General features: G+C 34.4%; 7 protein-coding genes and 1 pseudogene across 8 annotated transcripts, besides 4 other annotated features; 1 reads left to right on the forward strand and 7 right to left on the reverse strand.

Annotated features, from left to right (window-relative positions):
* Positions 1-13406: part of a mobile genetic element that runs on past the window's edge.
* On the reverse strand, positions 11-409 carry TVAGG3_0572510 (uncharacterized protein; the record flags this gene model as incomplete). The annotated part of the gene is made up of 1 exon (XM_051238834.1): positions 11-409. The coding sequence occupies one exon, from the start codon at positions 407-409 to the stop codon at positions 11-13; it is 399 nt and encodes a 132-aa protein (XP_051096658.1).
* Positions 1025-1963, reverse strand: TVAGG3_0572520 (organellar and viral DNA polymerase type B; the record flags this gene model as incomplete). The annotated part of the gene is made up of 1 exon (XM_051238835.1): positions 1025-1963. The coding sequence occupies one exon, from the start codon at positions 1961-1963 to the stop codon at positions 1025-1027; it is 939 nt and encodes a 312-aa protein (XP_051096659.1).
* TVAGG3_0572530 (uncharacterized protein) lies at positions 4588-4935 on the reverse strand (the record flags this gene model as incomplete). The annotated part of the gene is made up of 1 exon (XM_051238836.1): positions 4588-4935. The coding sequence occupies one exon, from the start codon at positions 4933-4935 to the stop codon at positions 4588-4590; it is 348 nt and encodes a 115-aa protein (XP_051096660.1).
* Positions 5716-6366, reverse strand: TVAGG3_0572540 (uncharacterized protein; the record flags this gene model as incomplete). The annotated part of the gene is made up of 1 exon (XM_051238837.1): positions 5716-6366. The coding sequence occupies one exon, from the start codon at positions 6364-6366 to the stop codon at positions 5716-5718; it is 651 nt and encodes a 216-aa protein (XP_051096661.1).
* TVAGG3_0572550 (uncharacterized protein) lies at positions 6779-7295 on the reverse strand (the record flags this gene model as incomplete). The annotated part of the gene is made up of 1 exon (XM_051238838.1): positions 6779-7295. A coding segment is annotated over one exon (517 nt), but the record flags the coding sequence as incomplete, so codon positions are not given.
* Positions 7315-7467, reverse strand: TVAGG3_0572560 (uncharacterized protein; the record flags this gene model as incomplete). Its single annotated transcript, XM_051238839.1, has 1 exon — positions 7315-7467. One exon carries the CDS (start codon positions 7465-7467, stop codon positions 7315-7317), a length of 153 nt encoding a protein of 50 aa, XP_051096663.1.
* Positions 7487-7888, reverse strand: TVAGG3_0572570 (uncharacterized protein; the record flags this gene model as incomplete). Its single annotated transcript, XM_051238840.1, has 1 exon — positions 7487-7888. The coding sequence occupies one exon, from the start codon at positions 7886-7888 to the stop codon at positions 7487-7489; it is 402 nt and encodes a 133-aa protein (XP_051096664.1).
* TVAGG3_0572580 lies at positions 10683-11538 on the forward strand (annotated as a pseudogene). The gene has a single exon. A coding segment is annotated over exon 1 (856 nt).
* Positions 13407-13462: 56 nt separating the features above from the next.
* Positions 13463-15911: a mobile genetic element.
* Positions 15912-16059: 148 nt separating this feature from the next.
* Positions 16060-17396: a mobile genetic element.
* Positions 17394-17715: part of a mobile genetic element that runs on past the window's edge.

Below are 17715 nucleotides of genomic sequence, written 5' to 3' on the forward strand. Positions count from 1 at the left end.
AAGAGTGCATTTACTCTACTTGTTTGAAGTTGTCAAAATACTCTGTTATTTTTTCCTTTAACAATGGCAAATCTTCTTTGAAGGTAAGAATTGTACAACCTTTAATATCATAGTGTGTTTGAGGTAAAGTATCTTGAACTATTTGTTTCACATCTTCATTTGGTGTCATTGAAATCGGTAAGTTTTCGCGATAGAACCAATTTCTGTCAGATTTGTAAATCTTAGCAAGGTCGTAAAAGCTTTTGTTGTTTCTTCTGACTAAATGCAACATAACCATATCTCTGTCTTCTTCATTTTCCATCTCTTCAGTATAAATCATATACTTATAGTTCTTTTCCTTTCCTTTTGGTACCGAACGTGGTATTCTTTTCTGAAGGCTTTTGTCTTTTGCATGAAGTTTCTTTTCCATCTCTTCACGTTCTTGTCTGTGAAGTTCGTCAAGAAGTCTGTAAATATACCAAGCATAACGAGGCGAAGCCCACATTGCAACAGCATTTACAAGAAGTCTATGTACATAATATCCTCTCAAACCGTTTGGCAAATTTTCACGATTTTCATAGAGTTTTGGCGACTGGGGTTTTTTACTTACTCGAGTTTTTGCGACTGGGGTTTTTTACTTACTTCTCACCTGTTTTCTAACATGGTCTAAAACACACAAAACTCATGATTTTTGGTCATTTTTCAGCAAAAATATATTTTAGGGTAGAAGGTTAGATCTAACCTGTTTTCTAACATGGTCTAAAACACACAAAACTCATGATTTTTGGTCATTTTTCAGCAAAAATATATTTTAGGGTAGAAGGTTAGATCTAACCTGTTTTCTCACCTGTTTTCTACCCCAGTTATTTTATAAGCGTTTCACATGGTAAACGTTATTTTTTAAATTTTGTGAAAACTCAACGGTTTGACACATGCCCTAAAAATTATTTTACTCAGAATTTTGGTCATTTTTCAGCAAAAATATATTTTAGGGTAGAAGGTTAGATCTAACCTGTTTTCTAACCTCTTTTCTACCCCAGTTATTTTATAAGCGTTTTACATGGTAAACGTTATGAATTCGTGAGACTCTAAACAGTTTTGTAGCTTCTATTTCTTCGCTGAGGATATCGAATGTTTTAACTATGCCGAAGGTTTCTTTATATTTCTTCTTGACGTCAGATAGAAGGAAATCTTCTGCTGTTGGATAGTTTTTGTTCAGAAATTCTAACATGTCCATTTTATCTTCTGCTGGCTTTTCTGCTTCTTTCTTTAAATCTGCATAGTCGTTTCTCATTCTTTCTATCTCTTTGACGGAGTAGTTATATCTCCTCATTGCTGCCTTACATTTTGAACATTGCGGGTTCATTTTTGCGTTATATTCTGAAACCTTACCTGCTAGAACAACCAAGGCGTCAATTGCTCTCTTCATCTCAAAAGCTGCTGGTTTTATTTGTTTGTTCCATATTTTACATCTTTTATCTTTATCTCTTATCTGCCATACACATTCAGCAACTAACGAAACAAAGTTGTCGTAGGTCTTAAATTCTTCAGATTTATATATGTCAGAAACATTCTTATATACCATGTCGCAATCTTTGTCCATAACCTTATGGTTGCAATGAAATCCTAGAAACTCATAGTTTACCTTTCGTATGAACTTCTTTATTTCTACTGAGTCAGTTGCTTTGACTTCAATTTCGTCGAATTCAGGAATAGTGAGTTTTTGTTGTTGGATTTCAGGTAGTTTAGGCAAATGGTCGATGAGGTCCTGCATTTCATAAAGATACTGTTCATTTGTTTCATCTTTCGCACTACAGTCTAAATTACTTGTTAAAAGTTCTTGCTTTATTCTTTGTATTTCTGTTTCGAAAGTATATGAAGAAGGAATGAAGCTTTTCATTTCTACTAACATAGATGTTGGATTCATGACTAACGAGTTTGGTGCTGTTGTTTGAATTGTTGTAGAACCTATTGTTGAAATCATATCTTTTATACAAAATAAAAAAAAATAAAAAAATAAAACTAACTTTATTTTTTATTTCGGGAAAATTCATGAAAATTCACGAGGGTAGAAATGAGGGTAGAAAACAGGTTAGATCTAACCTCTTCACCTAAACTTTATTTTTGGGTCCTTTACACTCATTACGAAGAAGTCTTGACAAAACATGTACGAAGAAGTCATGAAAATTCAAGAGGGTAGAAATGAGGTTAGAAAACATTTACGAAGAAGTCATGACAAAACATTTACGAAGAAGTCATGAAAATTCAAGAGGTGAAAAAAGAGGTGAAAAAACATTTACGAAGAAGTCTTGACAAAGCATGTACGTTCATGTTTGACAAAACATGTACGAAGAAGTCTTGACAAAACATTTACGAAGAAGTCTTGACAAAACATGTACGAAGAAGTCTTGACAAAACATGTACGAAGAAGTCTTGACAAAACATTTACGAAGAAGTCTTGACAAAACATTTACGAAGAAGTCATGACAAATTCAAGAGGGTAGAAAACAGGTTAGAAAACAGGTTAGATCTAACCTTCTACCCTAAATTATATTTTTGGGTCCTTTACACTCATTACGATGAAGAAGTCTTGACAAAACATTTACGAAGAAGTCATGACAAAACATTTACGAAGAAGTCATGAAAATTCAAGAGGTGAAAAAAGAGGTGAAAAAACATTTACGAAGAAGTCTTGACAAAGCATGTACGTTCATGTTTGACAAAACATGTACGAAGAAGTCTTGACAAAACATTTACGAAGAAGTCTTGACAAAACATGTACGAAGAAGTCTTGACAAAACATGTACGAAGAAGTCTTGACAAAACATTTACGAAGAAGTCTTGACAAAACATGTACGAAGAAGTCTTGACAAAACATGTACGAAGAAGTCTTGACAAAACATTTACGAAGAAGTCATGACAAATTCAAGAGGGTAGAAAACAGGTTAGAAAACAGGTTAGATCTAACCTTCTACCCTAAATTATATTTTTGGGTCCTTTACACTCATTACGATGAAGAAGTCTTGACAAAACATTTACGAAGAAGTCATGACAAAACATTTACGAAGAAGTCATGAAAATTCAAGAGGTGAAAAAAGAGGTGAAAAAACATTTACGAAGAAGTCTTGACAAAGCATGTACGTTCATGTTTGACAAAACATGTACGAAGAAGTCTTGACAAAACATTTACGAAGAAGTCTTGACAAAACATGTACGAAGAAGTCTTGACAAAACATGTACGAAGAAGTCTTGACAAAACATTTACGAAGAAGTCTTGACAAAACATGTACGAAGAAGTCTTGACAAAACATGTACGAAGAAGTCTTGACAAAACATTTACGAAGAAGTCTTGACAAAACATTTACGAAGAAGTCATGACAAATTCAAGAGGGTAGAAAACAGGTTAGAAAACAGGTTAGATCTAACCTTCTACCCTAAATTATATTTTTGGGTCCTTTACACTCATTACGATGAAGAAGTCTTGACAAAACATTTACGAAGAAGTCTTGACAAAACATGTACGAAGAAGTCTTGACAAAACATTTACGAAGAAGTCTTGACAAAACATGTACGAAGAAGTCTTGACAAATTCAAGAGGTTAGAAAACGTGTTAGAAAACGTGTTAGATCTAACCATCTACCCGACATTCTCGTCAAATACAAAAAAATACAAAAAATGACACTTTTTCATTATATAACTGTTATTTTTTGACGAAGTGAACGTTTGCACTTCGTCAAAAAAATCCCTGAAATCATATCTTTACATACAAAAAAATACAAAAAATGACACTTTTTCATTATATAACTGTTATTTTTTGACGAAGTGAACGTTTGCACTTCGTCAAAAAAATCCCTGAAATCATATCTTTACATACAAAATAAAACTAACTTTATTTTTTCTATCTTAAGGAAATTCATGAAAATTCACGAGGGTAGAAAACAGGTTAGAAAACAGGTTAGATCTAACCTTCTACCCTAAATTATATTTTTGGTGTAAATTTCATTGACTGACTGACTGACGGCACAAAGTGGCATAACGAAAACATTTACGAAGAAGTCTTGACAAAACATTTACGAAGAAGTCTTGACAAATTCAAGAGGTGAAAAAAGAGGTGAAAAAACAGGTGAGATCTAACCTTCTACCCTAAATTATATTTTTGGGTCCTTTACACTCATTACGAAGAAGTCTTGACAAAACATTTACGAAGAAGTCTTGACAAAACATTTACGAAGAAGTCTTGACAAATTCAAGAGGTGAAAAAAGAGGTGAAAAAACAGGTGAGATCTAACCTTCTACCCTAAATTATATTTTTGGTCCGGGAACAAAATGAACGAGGTCAGGATGTATGCAAATACCTTTGAATTCATTCATAACACCCTTTGTAAGCTCATAAAATGCTTGTTTTGAGGTCGAGCCACTTTTGGCTCCACCGTATTCTTTCAACCAAAACTCAAGAATTTCCCGCATGAATTTTGTATAAAAAGCAACCGTCTGAATTCCGGCGGTTGCTATATTCTTCACAAAACATTTACGTTTAGTTTACGAAGAAGTCATGACAAAGTTATGAGGGTGAGAAAACGTGTTAGAAAACGTGTTAGATCTAACATGTTAACATAAATTATATTTTTGGTCCGGGAACAACTTTCTCTCAATTGGAGCTGGGGCATACTCTTTGCGTAAACGGTTCAGACCTTCTTCGAACTCTTGGTCTCTCTTCGATTTGGATTGAGATTGGAATTGCTGGGGTGGAGCTTGCTGGAACATCCAAGGGTTGGGGCAGTAAGGCATAGGCAGAGGAGGGTAGTTCGGGAAGCCTTGTGGTGGGTAGTAACCTTGAGGTGGAAATTGGTAGAAATTCGGAGGTACTTGCTGGAACTGAGGTTGCTGAGGAGACTGTTGTGGTTCTTTAGGTTCCTCTGGTTTGGGAATGGACTCGGTTGGTGGGACGTCAGTCATCTGTTTGTGTCCTGTCGGAAGGAAAAACTTTTTCTGTCGGAAGGAAAAACTTTTTCTGTCGGAAGGAAAAACTTTTTCTGTCGGAAGGAAAAACTTTTTCTGTCGGAAGGAAAAACTTTTTCTGAAGTTCGACCAAAAAGTTCTCAATTTTCGAAAATTTGAATGGTTTACGGACGGACAACTGGAAAATTTTTTCTTGTCGTCGGGAAAAATTTTTCCTTTTGTCCGGAAAATTTTTTCCAGTTGTCGGGAAAATATTTTCCTGTCGGATGGAAGGACTCGGAATGCCAGAAGGATTTGACGAGGCAATTTACCTAATTTAAATTAACGACTGCGTAAAAGACTACTTGCGCAAGGTCATGAAGCCCAAGGTCAAGTTCACCACTATTTCTGGAAGGGCTGCCTTGAATCTCGAGACTTCGACCGGAATTCCAATTCAAATACCAGAAAACACTCCTTTCGACGACATAAAGGACGCCAAAAGAGAAGCTCTTGTTAAGTTCCTAAACAAACGTCCTTGGATAAAAATACCAAACAAGGAGAACCCCCTACCCCATATGAAATTGGCAATTCAGTCTCTCCTTCACTTCTCGGGTCAGCCGTTCTACATAACCTCAGAAGGCGACATCCAACCAGTTCAGTAAACCTTAACGTTTAACTTCACTTTTTTATGTTTTTTGTGAAAGTGTCAAAAATAAATTGTTTTCATGAGTTTTCTACGATGTTAGAAAAGTGGTTAGAAAACGTGTTAGATCTAACATGCTACCCTAAAAGTATTTTTCAATACTTTTTCAGCACTTTTCCGTAGTTATATATGAAAGACAATTCGAGATAAAAGTCATAGTACAATGGAATAATATGTTGCACACCATTTGTTGTGAACCAAACTTGAAAGTCAGAGAAACTGTTACTAGGTGGTTCGTAGAATTTAGAAGCAAAGTCATAAAAGTCCTTACCAATACATAGAAAACTATTGTTGCTTGAACTGAAACTTGCATGACACATAACATTTTGAGGGTCAAACACGTTTCTATAAACTGTCAAATCTGCTGGTGGAAGTATAAATTTAAATGGACCATCTGGTGGTAATGGTTCGTTCTGGTTTAGTAACCGAAGAAATTGTGCCCAAGAACGTTTGTCTACTTCCCAAAATAAAAACTCTGTATCTCTTGGAGGGTTAATTTCAATCTTTTGAAATGAAACGGTGGAGTTCATCTTGTCATATTCTAGTTTCAGATAGTATGTTCCATTTAGTAAAGAGTCGTATTTTTCTTGAAATTCCCAATAATATTTGTTCATTTGAGTTTGAAAGTCATTTAGAGTTTTCTCAAGACTTTCGTCTGAACGAACTGTAAAGATTCTCATTTCGTCAAATTTGTCTATTAGACCATCAGAACCTTTATACTGCCCATGAAAATATACTGCGAACATAAATGCGTTAGTTCTATTTGAAAACAAAACTCTTCTAAATCCTATTGCCTTTGCATCTGAAGGACTTTGAAGCCAACGAATTGGATAGTCAAACCTGTATGCTCGGGATGAAATTTCTTCATCTGAAATAGTCCTACCAGCATTTGTATAGATATAGTCTAACGGTTTTGTATCTACTACTTTTGTTCTTTGTTTTTCAACCTGAAGCATTTAATATATGTAAAAATATATTGTTTTAAAATGGTATGCCATTTCATATTTCTCATCTAACAAACAAGTTTCCCAACGGTCTTCTCCAACAAACTCAGCGTACATTTCAAATAAAATAAAAAAATATTTTTTCTTTACTTTACATAACCGCCTGCTGCCATAAGTCTTTGACGCCAACCCATACCAGCTAATGAAGGTTAACTTGGTTTAGTTTCCAAACTAAACTTTGTTTTTGGTTTATCTTCAGTTTTTGGTTTTTCTTCTTCTATCTGTTTTTCGTCACTTTTCGGTTCCTCTGACTTTACTTCACTTGCAGGAACAGTTGTGTCGTCAACATCTTCATAAATATCATATGCCATTTGTTTTTGTTTTCCTTTCAACTTTTTGTGTTTGTTGTATAGTTTAGAATATTTCGACTCTAAGTCAATGAGATGTTCTATAATGAACTGTTGGTCAGTGAAGTAAACTTTTCCATCTGTTGTCTCGAAAGCTCCTTCAGACTTCAATATTTTATTTGTGAGAGTCTGTTTCTTTTTTGAGATACTAGCCGTTCCATTTTTATGAAAAGTGACTTTATAGTTAGGGTTTGTATTTCCAGACCTGGCACTTTCTATTATTGAATTTTTCTCTTCATCTGTAAGTTCTTTGACGGGTTTTGACAATGGTTCTGAACTTTTTGTTTGTGGTGTCAAATCTACCGTTTCAACTTCTTCGGTCATTTCATCTCAGTAAAAAATTTTAGTTTGGTTTGTTTTCAACTGGTTGTTGAGGTTTTTTAAGTCGGTCTAAAACTTCCTGAGGTATAGGAAGAACTTGACAAACACGTTGTGTAACTGCTGGAAGCCGACAAATCCATCTTGAACCCATTTGTCTCAATGCTGTATTGTTCATTTCATCTCAGTAAAAAATTTTACATTCCCCAAGTTTGAGGTGGTTGCGGTTGGTTATTGTTTACCCACTGTTGTGCATGGTTATATCCTCTGTTAAAGAATCTTTCACCTTGGTCCATATAGTGTCCTGCTTGGTTATAGTAGTCATTTGCTTTGTTATAATAGTTTCCTGCTTGTCTTCCTACATTGTCCATCCATCCTTGAACTTTTCCTCTTGTTTCAGGATTTGGAATAAGATTTGTTGCATCTCGTGCTACATCCCAACCTTTCTGTACAGTTTGTATAATAGGTTGTGCTTTCTCTTTAAGTATACCTAATGTACTCAAAATCTTCCTTCCAACTCCAAATACACCTCTGGCTATTGTTCCCACTGCGGGTAAAAATCTAGATGCGACTCCTGCTAATGCGCCAAATAAACCCATTTCTTATGGGTTAAAAAATGACGAATCCAAACAAGGACCCCTATGTTTCTAAGGCAACAAAAAAAGCACTCATGATAAAAATCTTTAGTTCAACACCAAATGCTTGGTTTATGGATATCTTGGAAAACATTCCGAGAGTTAGAACAGATGGACCTCCATACTGGCTAATATTTGTTGGTCAAAACACAAGATACTGTGAAGCCATACCATTATGGTCCAAAAATATTTTAGATGTGAAAACTGCTTTGACAATATTCGTTGACAAATACCATCCAACAAAACTAACATCTGACTGTGAAAGTTCTTTCAAATCAGACGATATTAAAAACTATCTGCGTTCAAAAAATGTAAACCAATATTTCATTGTCGACCAAAACCATTCTGCTCTTGGTGTCATTGACGGTTGTATAAAAATGTTAAGAGACTTAAACCAACCACAAGGTGGTGAAGCAAATGAAATGTCATATGACGACAAATATAGACACTTCTCCATGGCAAAGATGAGACATGTTTTAAATATTTACAATAACCGTAAACAAAAAGGTTTGGGAAACCACTCCCCCGAAGAAATGAAAAACAACCCCGACTTAGAGAAAGACTATATGTTTAATAATTTAGTCAAAAGAGACAAACAAGAAAGAATGCCGGGCTTCAAACTTCAGAAAGGAGACAAAGTAAAAATAGAAATACCTAAACGCGACCCATATGAAAATACTATTGACTATGACAACAATGGGAACCCGACAGGTACTCACATTCGTGTTCGTAAAAATAGAAGAAAGTATACAAGAGAATATTATGAAGTTTTAGGCAAACATGGCAAAATGTACACACTGCAAGCAGAAGATAAAACTACTATTGTCAGACCTCGTTTCAAACTTGTCAAAGTTCAAGGTGGTATACTTTCAAAGACAGTTCCTAACAAATATAAGACAACTCCTGACGAATATGCTAAAGAAGTTGAAAATGACGACTAAGCAATTCTATACCATGCGTAAACTGTCATGTAAGGTGGCATGTATTCTTTACTTTGTCCCGTTGTTTGTGTATATCCTGAAACGAAATGTGTATGGTTTCCTTCTCCCTGAGTGTCACTCCAGTAACAATTTATAGCAAACTTAACGTCGTCTTTAACATCATATCCTTTACCTTTTGTCATTTCTGACCAATCCCAATATCTATGCTTATGCCAACCTGCTTGAGATGTACTTAAATCTATGTAGTGACTATGTGCAGGTAAATTTTCACCTGAAATCGTTTTACTTCCACCTGTTTCCTTTGAAGAGTTTGCACAATACAAAAACCTGTCGACTATTTGTTCCCATGCACCAACACCAAACATTACTTGAGGACCTCTTGCTTCCATAGATGTATAAATAGAACCTACTGGGTTCATTAAATCAAACATATGAGATATTATAGGATTGTCTCTTTTGAACTTAAAATTATAGTGCAACTATTTCAGGTTTCTTCTGGTTTGTGTCAGAATATTTTTATAATATAATCTTATGTTTTCAGGGTAGGTAAAATCTTGACTATAATATTTATTTCTGTCATCTGTATAATAATATACTATTCTCGTTTTTCTATTGCATTATATCTTTTATATCTATAATAATCTAAATATAATGTTAGCTTTTGTTCATCTACATGTGGTGTTCTGACGTCATCTCCATAGTCATAATAATATGGTGCTGGAGCTGGGTCAGGCAATGTCATATCTGTCATTTCATAAACTCTTAAATATTTCTTTTGTTCGTCTCCATATAAGTTTAAGTAGCAGTTGTTGTCTAATGGAACTTTAACTTGTGTACCATCATTCTTTTTATAGCTTACATACATTTCATTGTTATTTTTCGGAATGAGTTTATACCGTATACCATTTTTTAAGGAATGTACCAACTGCCATCTAAAATATTTATTTTCTTCATTGACAGAAAAGTCACCAACAATAGTTTCAATATTTTTTGTTCCAACTAAACTTTGGTATATTTCATTGACATATGTTTTATCTGCTTTCTTTTCAAGGCTAACGTTTAAGTCTGTTATTTCAGAAGATGTATGTGTATGTCCAACGGCACTTTTCCTGTTTAAGGTTTCTTGTAAGTTTGTAATATTTGCAATGGTATGTGTATGTCCAACGTCACTTTTCCTGTTTAAGGTTTCTTGTAAGTTTTAATATTTGCAATGGTATGTGTATGTCCAACGTCACTTTTCCTGTTTAAGGTTTCTTGTAAGTTTGTAATATTTGCAATGGTATGTGTATGTCCAACGGCACTTTTCCTGTTTAAGGTTTCTTGTAAGTTTGTAATATCAGATATAGAATGTATATGAGTCTTTTTAGAATATTCGTTTTCAGCTCTTGTTCACTTCACTTTGACATTTTATTGTCAACATATGTTTTTGTCTGCTAGTTCAGGATGAGTATGTTCTTTTGTTGCATAAGCTTTGTTAGCTCTTTCTTCTTCTTTTGCTATTGCATCGTCTACATATTCTTTGTCAGCTTTGTTGTCAACATCTGTTTTCAAAAGAAGTTCATTTATATAGGTTTCTCGTTTAAAGTTCCTTTTGTTGGATTATACAGACAGTATGTTCTTATTGTCTTGAAACAGAAACTCATCTGTCATTGGGTTTATTGTCAGTTTTAAGTTTCCTTCTTTCAATGACTCAGATATCTAGAATAGTTTGAAAAGTTTGTTGTGTTCTTATTAGAAGCTTGTATAATGAGTTGTCGGTTGTGTTGTATTTCTCTCATAGACGCTGTTTCATTTGACATTTTTATTCTAGATAAAATATGCTTTCAATAGAAAAAGAAAATTCTAGAGTTGCTTACAACTAAACCATTAGATGAACTTTTTACTAATGTCGGTCAAAAGTTTGAGACAGAGACCGTAAAGCATGAAGGCTATCGTTTTTGACTACCCATTAAGATGGTTAAAGAGACCCATCTGTCACAAAAGCTATTGGCTTTCGTAGAATGAAGTTCATTTCAGAAGCCATACATGGTTTCCCATTTACGGTCGGTTTTGAAGTTCGATACTATAACAAGAAAAAAACGTATGTATGAGAAATTTGAACAGGGAAAACTTTTACAAGTTAGTTTGCTTGTAAACTTAGAAACAACTCTTCAAGCTTTTCAAGAAAAAATAAACGATATCTATATCGAATATGCAAAGCAGTATAACATTGACGAAGGAGAATACCATCTCGATATTATTTTTATGACAGGAAAAATGCAACTGTTAAAAATCAATAGAATAGAAGACCTTGGAGAAAACGTTTATATTTCTACAAAATATAACAACTTGGCATGGTATAGATTTATGAGGATGTTAAATCAGCCTGCAGAATATCCAGTACACCCGGACTTTTATGAAGTCGAAAACCCTAATGGAACATATGAAAATGTTTTCGACCCAGATGCTATTATCGTTCATGCTTCATTTTCTGGTGCACAAAACTCTTTCTTATGCTTGGCAAATGACTTTTACGAAAAACCTACAAAGTTATACGAACCACCAAGTGGAAGTATTTCAGACTTTCAAGTATGGTTTACTACAGATGGAAGAAAAAGAATAATTCCATTATACCATGCGTTTTACTTAGAACTTAGTTTCATATACAACTACTATCGAACGGTAAAAATATAATTTTTTAATACGGTTGAGGTGTTGGATTTGGTTGCCAACTAGACTGTGGTGCAGGTTCAGGCTGTTGTATAACAGGAGCTTGTTCTTCTGGTTCAGGGTCTTTAGGTATAATACCAAAAACTGACCTACTCTTTTACCAATATTTTTGACACCGTTCCATACTCCTCTTCCGACAGATTTTATTCCATTCCATATACCTCTTCCAACTCTTCTGAAGAAGTTTCCAATACTACTGAAGAAACCCATTTTACTATATGTAAAAATCTAATGTCCACCTAGTCTCTTACGTTTCCTGTTGAGTTCCATAGCATTCTTTAACTGGAGCTCATACATTCTGTTTCTCCTCTGGTAGAAAACATATTCTGGGTCAACTCCTGTGTTTGCGTCATCTGCATAAAGTTGTTTATATCCCACTTCAGGGTTTGTATAAAACTCTTTCCATCTCATATTTGCATACCATGGTGGCAAACCTAACGCAGCGTCATTTTGACATGGCAGTTTGCATTTGTACATCTGTTGGCACTTGACCATAGTTTGCCATTGCAGTTTGTATTCTAACTTCATTTGGAATATTCTCTGGGTTTGGTTGTCCAGGTTGCTGTGCATTCGCTAAGTTCTGTGCGTCCATTTAATATTAGATAAAAATATCTCTTACGAGTACATATGCTGAACATTTGCAGGCATTGGTTCATCTTCATATTCTCTATATCTTTCTGCCACGTCAAATAAATAAATGACACAATGGAAAAAACCTAAAACAAGTAGTCCTATTTCAAAACCACATTTACTTACTAGTAAAATTTCTTTGTTATGACACTTTCTCCGGTTTATAGGACCTCTCTCATATTCTATCTTGTCATATCTAAACTCATAGTCATGTATGTCCTCTAACCATCTCATAACGGTTTCCAAACCACTTTTATCGGATGTAAAGTAAAAGCATGGATGGTTATGTAAAACGTCTAAAGTTTCTAAAGAGTCTCTCAAAGTCCAGTCTACTTGGTATTGAAAATCCCATGTGTTATAGAACGGCGGGTCCACTATAAAGAAAACATTTTCCTTGTCTTTATATTTTTCATACAACTCTGTCCAATGACATCTCACAAACTCTATACCCTCAATATATTTTTCTATGTCCTCTTTGAAAACATTTGTATAGTTAAGATATAAAACTTTTGACATAAGTGTTTCAATGTCATGAACTCTTATAGAACCACTATATAATAGTCTAGCAGATATACTATCCCAGTCTATATATTCTGCTTTTTTCAAAACCTCTCTCACAATATTTTTGTTATCTAATGGTATACGTTCCATCTTACCTATAGGTATCTTTTCTTTTAACGCTTTCAATATATTGTTTGTGTCTGGTATATGTTTGAGACGGTCCATATAGTTGTCGAAGTCATTGCATATAATCTTTGAGTCTGGGAATATTGTATGGCACAAATGGGATATATAGAAACTTCCACCGAACAAATCTACAAATGTTAGACCATTCGGTAGTTTCTTAAGTTCTCTCAATATAATATCTTTACATTTACTCTTATTTCCAAAGAACGGTAACGGTGGTTTTGTAAAATTCATTTATATATAATAATAAAAATGTTTTTTCCTGAAAAGTGACAGAAAAGTGACAAAACATGAAAACATATATAATTTGTGAAAAGCGACACATTATATAATGTTTTCGACCCAGAAGACTAACAATTTTCCGAATAAAAACTTCATTTATACTAAACATCTTCGGGGCTAGAGGGCGCAACGCGCCTGGAAGCCCTCCGAATAAAAACTTCATTTATACTAAACATCTTCAGGGCTAGAGGGTACGAAGTGCCTGGAAGCCCCACTACCTTTTTTTTTTTTTTAACAGCATTAATATTTCAATGATTCACAAATCAACTTTTTCATTATTTTAAATTATTTTGTCTGAATGTTAAACTATTCGGACAAAGTTTCCCGCTGTTTGCGAAGGAATTGTTGGCTATGATGTACTGATTCATGATCAGTACATCATAGCCAACAATTCCTTATACAAAGTTCAAAAACTTGGGTGCAATCAGAACTGATTGCACCCAAGTTTTTGAACTTTCTCGAGGGAATGAAAGGGTAAGAGGTATACATTATGAATATATACCTCTTACCCTTCCATTCCCTCTCTGACAGCGGGAAACTTTGTCTGAATGTTAAACTATTCGGACAAAGTTTCCCGCTGTTTGCGAAGGAATTGTTGGCTATGATGTACTGATTCATGATCAGTACATCATAGCCAACAATTCCTTATACAAAGTTCAAAAACTTGGTGCAATCAGAACTGATTGCACCCAAGTTTTTGAACTTTCTCGAGGGAATGAAAGGGTAAGAGGTATACATTATGAATATATACCTCTTACCCTTCCATTCCCTCTCTGACAGCGGGAAACTTTGTCTGAATGTTAAACTATTCAGACAAAGTTTCCCGCTGTTTGCGAAGGAATTGTTGGCTATGATGTACTGATTCATGATCAGTACATCATAGCCAACAATTCCTTATACAAAGTTTCAAAAACTTGGGTGCAATCAGAACTGATTGCACCCAAGTTTTTGAACTTTCTCGAGGAATGAAAGGGTAAGAGGTATACATTATGAATATATACCTCTTACCCTTCCATTCCCTCTCTGACAGCGGGAAACTTTGTCTGAATGTTAAACTATTCAGACAAAGTTTCCCGCTGTTTGCGAAGGAATTGTTGGCTATGATGTACTGATTCATGATCAGTACATCATAGCCAACAATTCCTTATACAAAGTTCAAAAACTTGGGTGCAATCAGAACTGATTGCACCCAAGTTTTTGAACTTTCTCGAGGGAATGAAAGGGTAAGAGGTATACATTATGAATATATACCTCTTACCCTTCCATTCCCTCTCTGACAGCGGGAAACTTTGTCTGAATGTTAAACTTTTCGGAAAAGTTTCCCGCTGTTTGCGAAGGAATTGTTGGCTATGATGTACTGATTCATGATCAGTACATCATAGCCAACAATTCCTTATACAAAGTTCAAAAAACTTGGGTGCAATCAGTTCTGATTGCACCCAAGTTTTTGAACTTTCTCGAGGGAATGAAAGGGTAAGAGGTATACATTATGAATATATACCTCTTACCCTTCCATTCCCTCTCTGACAGCGGGAAACTTTGTCTGAATGTTAAACTATTCAGACAAAGTTTCCCGCTGTTTGCGAAGGAATTGTTGGCTATGATGTACTGATTCATGATCAGTACATCATAGCCAACAATTCCTTATACAAAGTTCAAAAAACTTGGGTGCAATCAGAACTGATTGCACCCAAGTTTTTGAACTTTCTCGAGGGAATGAAAGGGTAAGAGGTATACATTATGAATATATACCTCTTACCCTTCCATTCCCTCTCTGACAGCGGGAAACTTTGTCTGAATGTTAAACTATTCAGACAAAGTTTCCCGCTGTTTGCGAAGGAATTGTTGGCTATGATGTACTGATTCATGATCAGTACATCATAGCCAACAATTCCTTATACAAAGTTCAAAAACTTGGGTGCAATCAGTTCTGATTGCACCCAAGTTTTTGAACTTTCTCGAGGGAATGAAAGGTAAGAGGTATACATTATGAATATATCCTCTTACCCTTCCATTCCCTCTCTGACAGCGGGAAACTTTGTCTGAATGTTAAAACTATTCAGACAAAGTTTCCCGCTGTTTGCGAAGGAATTGTTGGCTATGATGTACTGATTCATGATCAGTACATCATAGCCAACAATTCCTTATACAAAGTTCAAAAACTTGGGTGCAATCAGAACTGATTGCACCCAAGTTTTTGAACTTTCTCGAGGGAATGAAAGGGTAAGAGGTATACATTATGAATATATACCTCTTACCCTTCCATTCCCTCTCTGAAGCGGGAAACTTTGTCTGAATGTTAAACTATTCAGACAAAGTTTCCCGCTGTTTGCGAAGGAATTGTTGGCTATGATGTACTGATTCATGATCAGTACATCATAGCCAACAATTCCTTATACAAAGTTCAAAACTTGGGTGCAATCAGAACTGATTGCACCCAAGTTTTTGAACTTTCTCGAGGGAATGAAAGGGTAAGAGGTATACATTATGAATATATATACCTCTTACCCTTCCATTCCCTCTCTGACAGCGGGAAACTTTGTCTGAATGTTAAACTATTCAGACAAAGTTTCCCGCTGTTTGCGAAGGAATTGTTGGCTATGATGTACTGATTCATGATCAGTACATCATAGCCAACAATTCCTTATACAAAGTTCAAAAACTTGGGTGCAATCAGTTCTGATTGCACCCAAGTTTTTGAACTTTCTCGAGGGAATGAAAGGTAAGAGATATCCATTTCCTTTCACCTTCGTTCTCAATAATTAACTTATAAATTTTTTAAAGCAAAAAAAGTCTGATTTTTTTTGACAAGTAAATATATAGGGAATTTATCCGACCAAATAAGTGTCACTTTTTCAGTTCACCTCACTTTCCGTAACTCGTCTTACAACAAGATCTTATGAGATCTTTACCAGACATATCTTTAAATCAATTTCAATCTTTACAAAACTATGTTAATCAATGGGAAGATCAACATGATGACCTTATTTATTTTGACATTCAAGGTGAAGATACTGATTTTCCAGACAAATTGGTTTTTATTTACTCTGATAATGATATGATCTCTCAAATTCATGAAAAACCACCAATTTATCACTTAGACTTACGTTTAAATTAATTATTCATGGATTTCCTTTTTATGTATTAGCTACCAAATTTGCTAATACTCATTCTATCCCTTTGTGTTATTTTATAATATATCCAGATAATAGTGAAAATATTTCTTTTTGCTTAAGTAAATATTTTGAAACAACTCACACAGAACCTGAATTTATCATGTCTGACTGTGCACTAAACATTTTCAACGGGATTAGGAATTCATTTCCGGAGTGCAATATCTTTTGGTGCGCGCTACATGTAATACGCGCACTTAAAAAGAATCTCTCAAAGATAAATGATGAAGAGATTAGATCAGAAGTCGAAAAATTTATGAACATTTTATGTTATTATCGTGATTGCACAGAAGAAGATGCTGCAAAAATGTATAAAGAGCACATTATTGATAAAATTCAAGATCAATTGAATTTAATCAATACTTTACACGTCAGTGGGACATTCATAAACAACAGTGGATAGCCGCTGCCAGACCAAATGAATTAACCGTTGTGAATAACGTTTCTGAATCTTTATTTTAAAAGATAAAATATCACGATTTTGGCTGCGTTAAAAATCAAAGAATTGATTTTTTGTCAAAAATATTTTAGAAAAGTTGCACCCAATTTACTTTTATCGTATTAAAAACAATTTACTTCAAACAGGTTTTATTCCTTCAATTAGAATTCGCGAGCCTCGATTGACAGATTATAAAACAAAATTGAAAAGAGAAGTTCAATCACGTTTATACCAAGTATTAAATTTTGTTCAGAATCAAGAAGCCAATTTGAATCCATTAAGATTTTTATTGGAAAATGCTGAAGAAAAACTTTCTCAAATAAATGAGAAGATACAAAATTCAATTACATATTTAAGATCGTTTGAAATTCCAAATGAATTGTTAGATACGTATATGTTAGAAATTAATGAATTTTGTTATAATTCTCCAGGTTATATTTTAGAACATTTCGAAGAATTTTTGGAGGATTTCAAAGAAAAGAATAATTTAATAGACTAAAAAATTATTATTTTTATTTATTGTGAATTTTAAATTGTCACTTTTTAAGTGTTACTCCCTATCGAAAGTGTCACTTTTTAGGTGTCACTTTTTCGGAAATTCTTATATACTCCAAAAGACTTCTGAGGAGATGGAAAGAATTATTGACAAACACCACTTACGTCAATACTCAGGAGTTTACGATATGAAACGACTTACAAACTACATTCTGTCAAAACTTTCAAAATATCCCTTCAAAAAATATCCTTCAAACACTCTGCTCGTTTGTGACGACTTCGCCGGAAAAGGTTTAGTGTCAAAACCAGACTCACCATTAGCTAACATCATAACTAAAGTCAGACATTACCATTTAACTGTAGCAATACTTATGCAAACATGGCGTTTTCTTGCTTTAAACATAGAACGTCTCATAACTGACTTCGTTATCTTTC

Source organism: Trichomonas vaginalis, chromosome II (genome assembly GCF_026262505.1).
Source record: "Trichomonas vaginalis G3 chromosome II, whole genome shotgun sequence".
NCBI classification, from domain to species: domain Eukaryota; phylum Parabasalia; order Trichomonadida; family Trichomonadidae; genus Trichomonas; species Trichomonas vaginalis.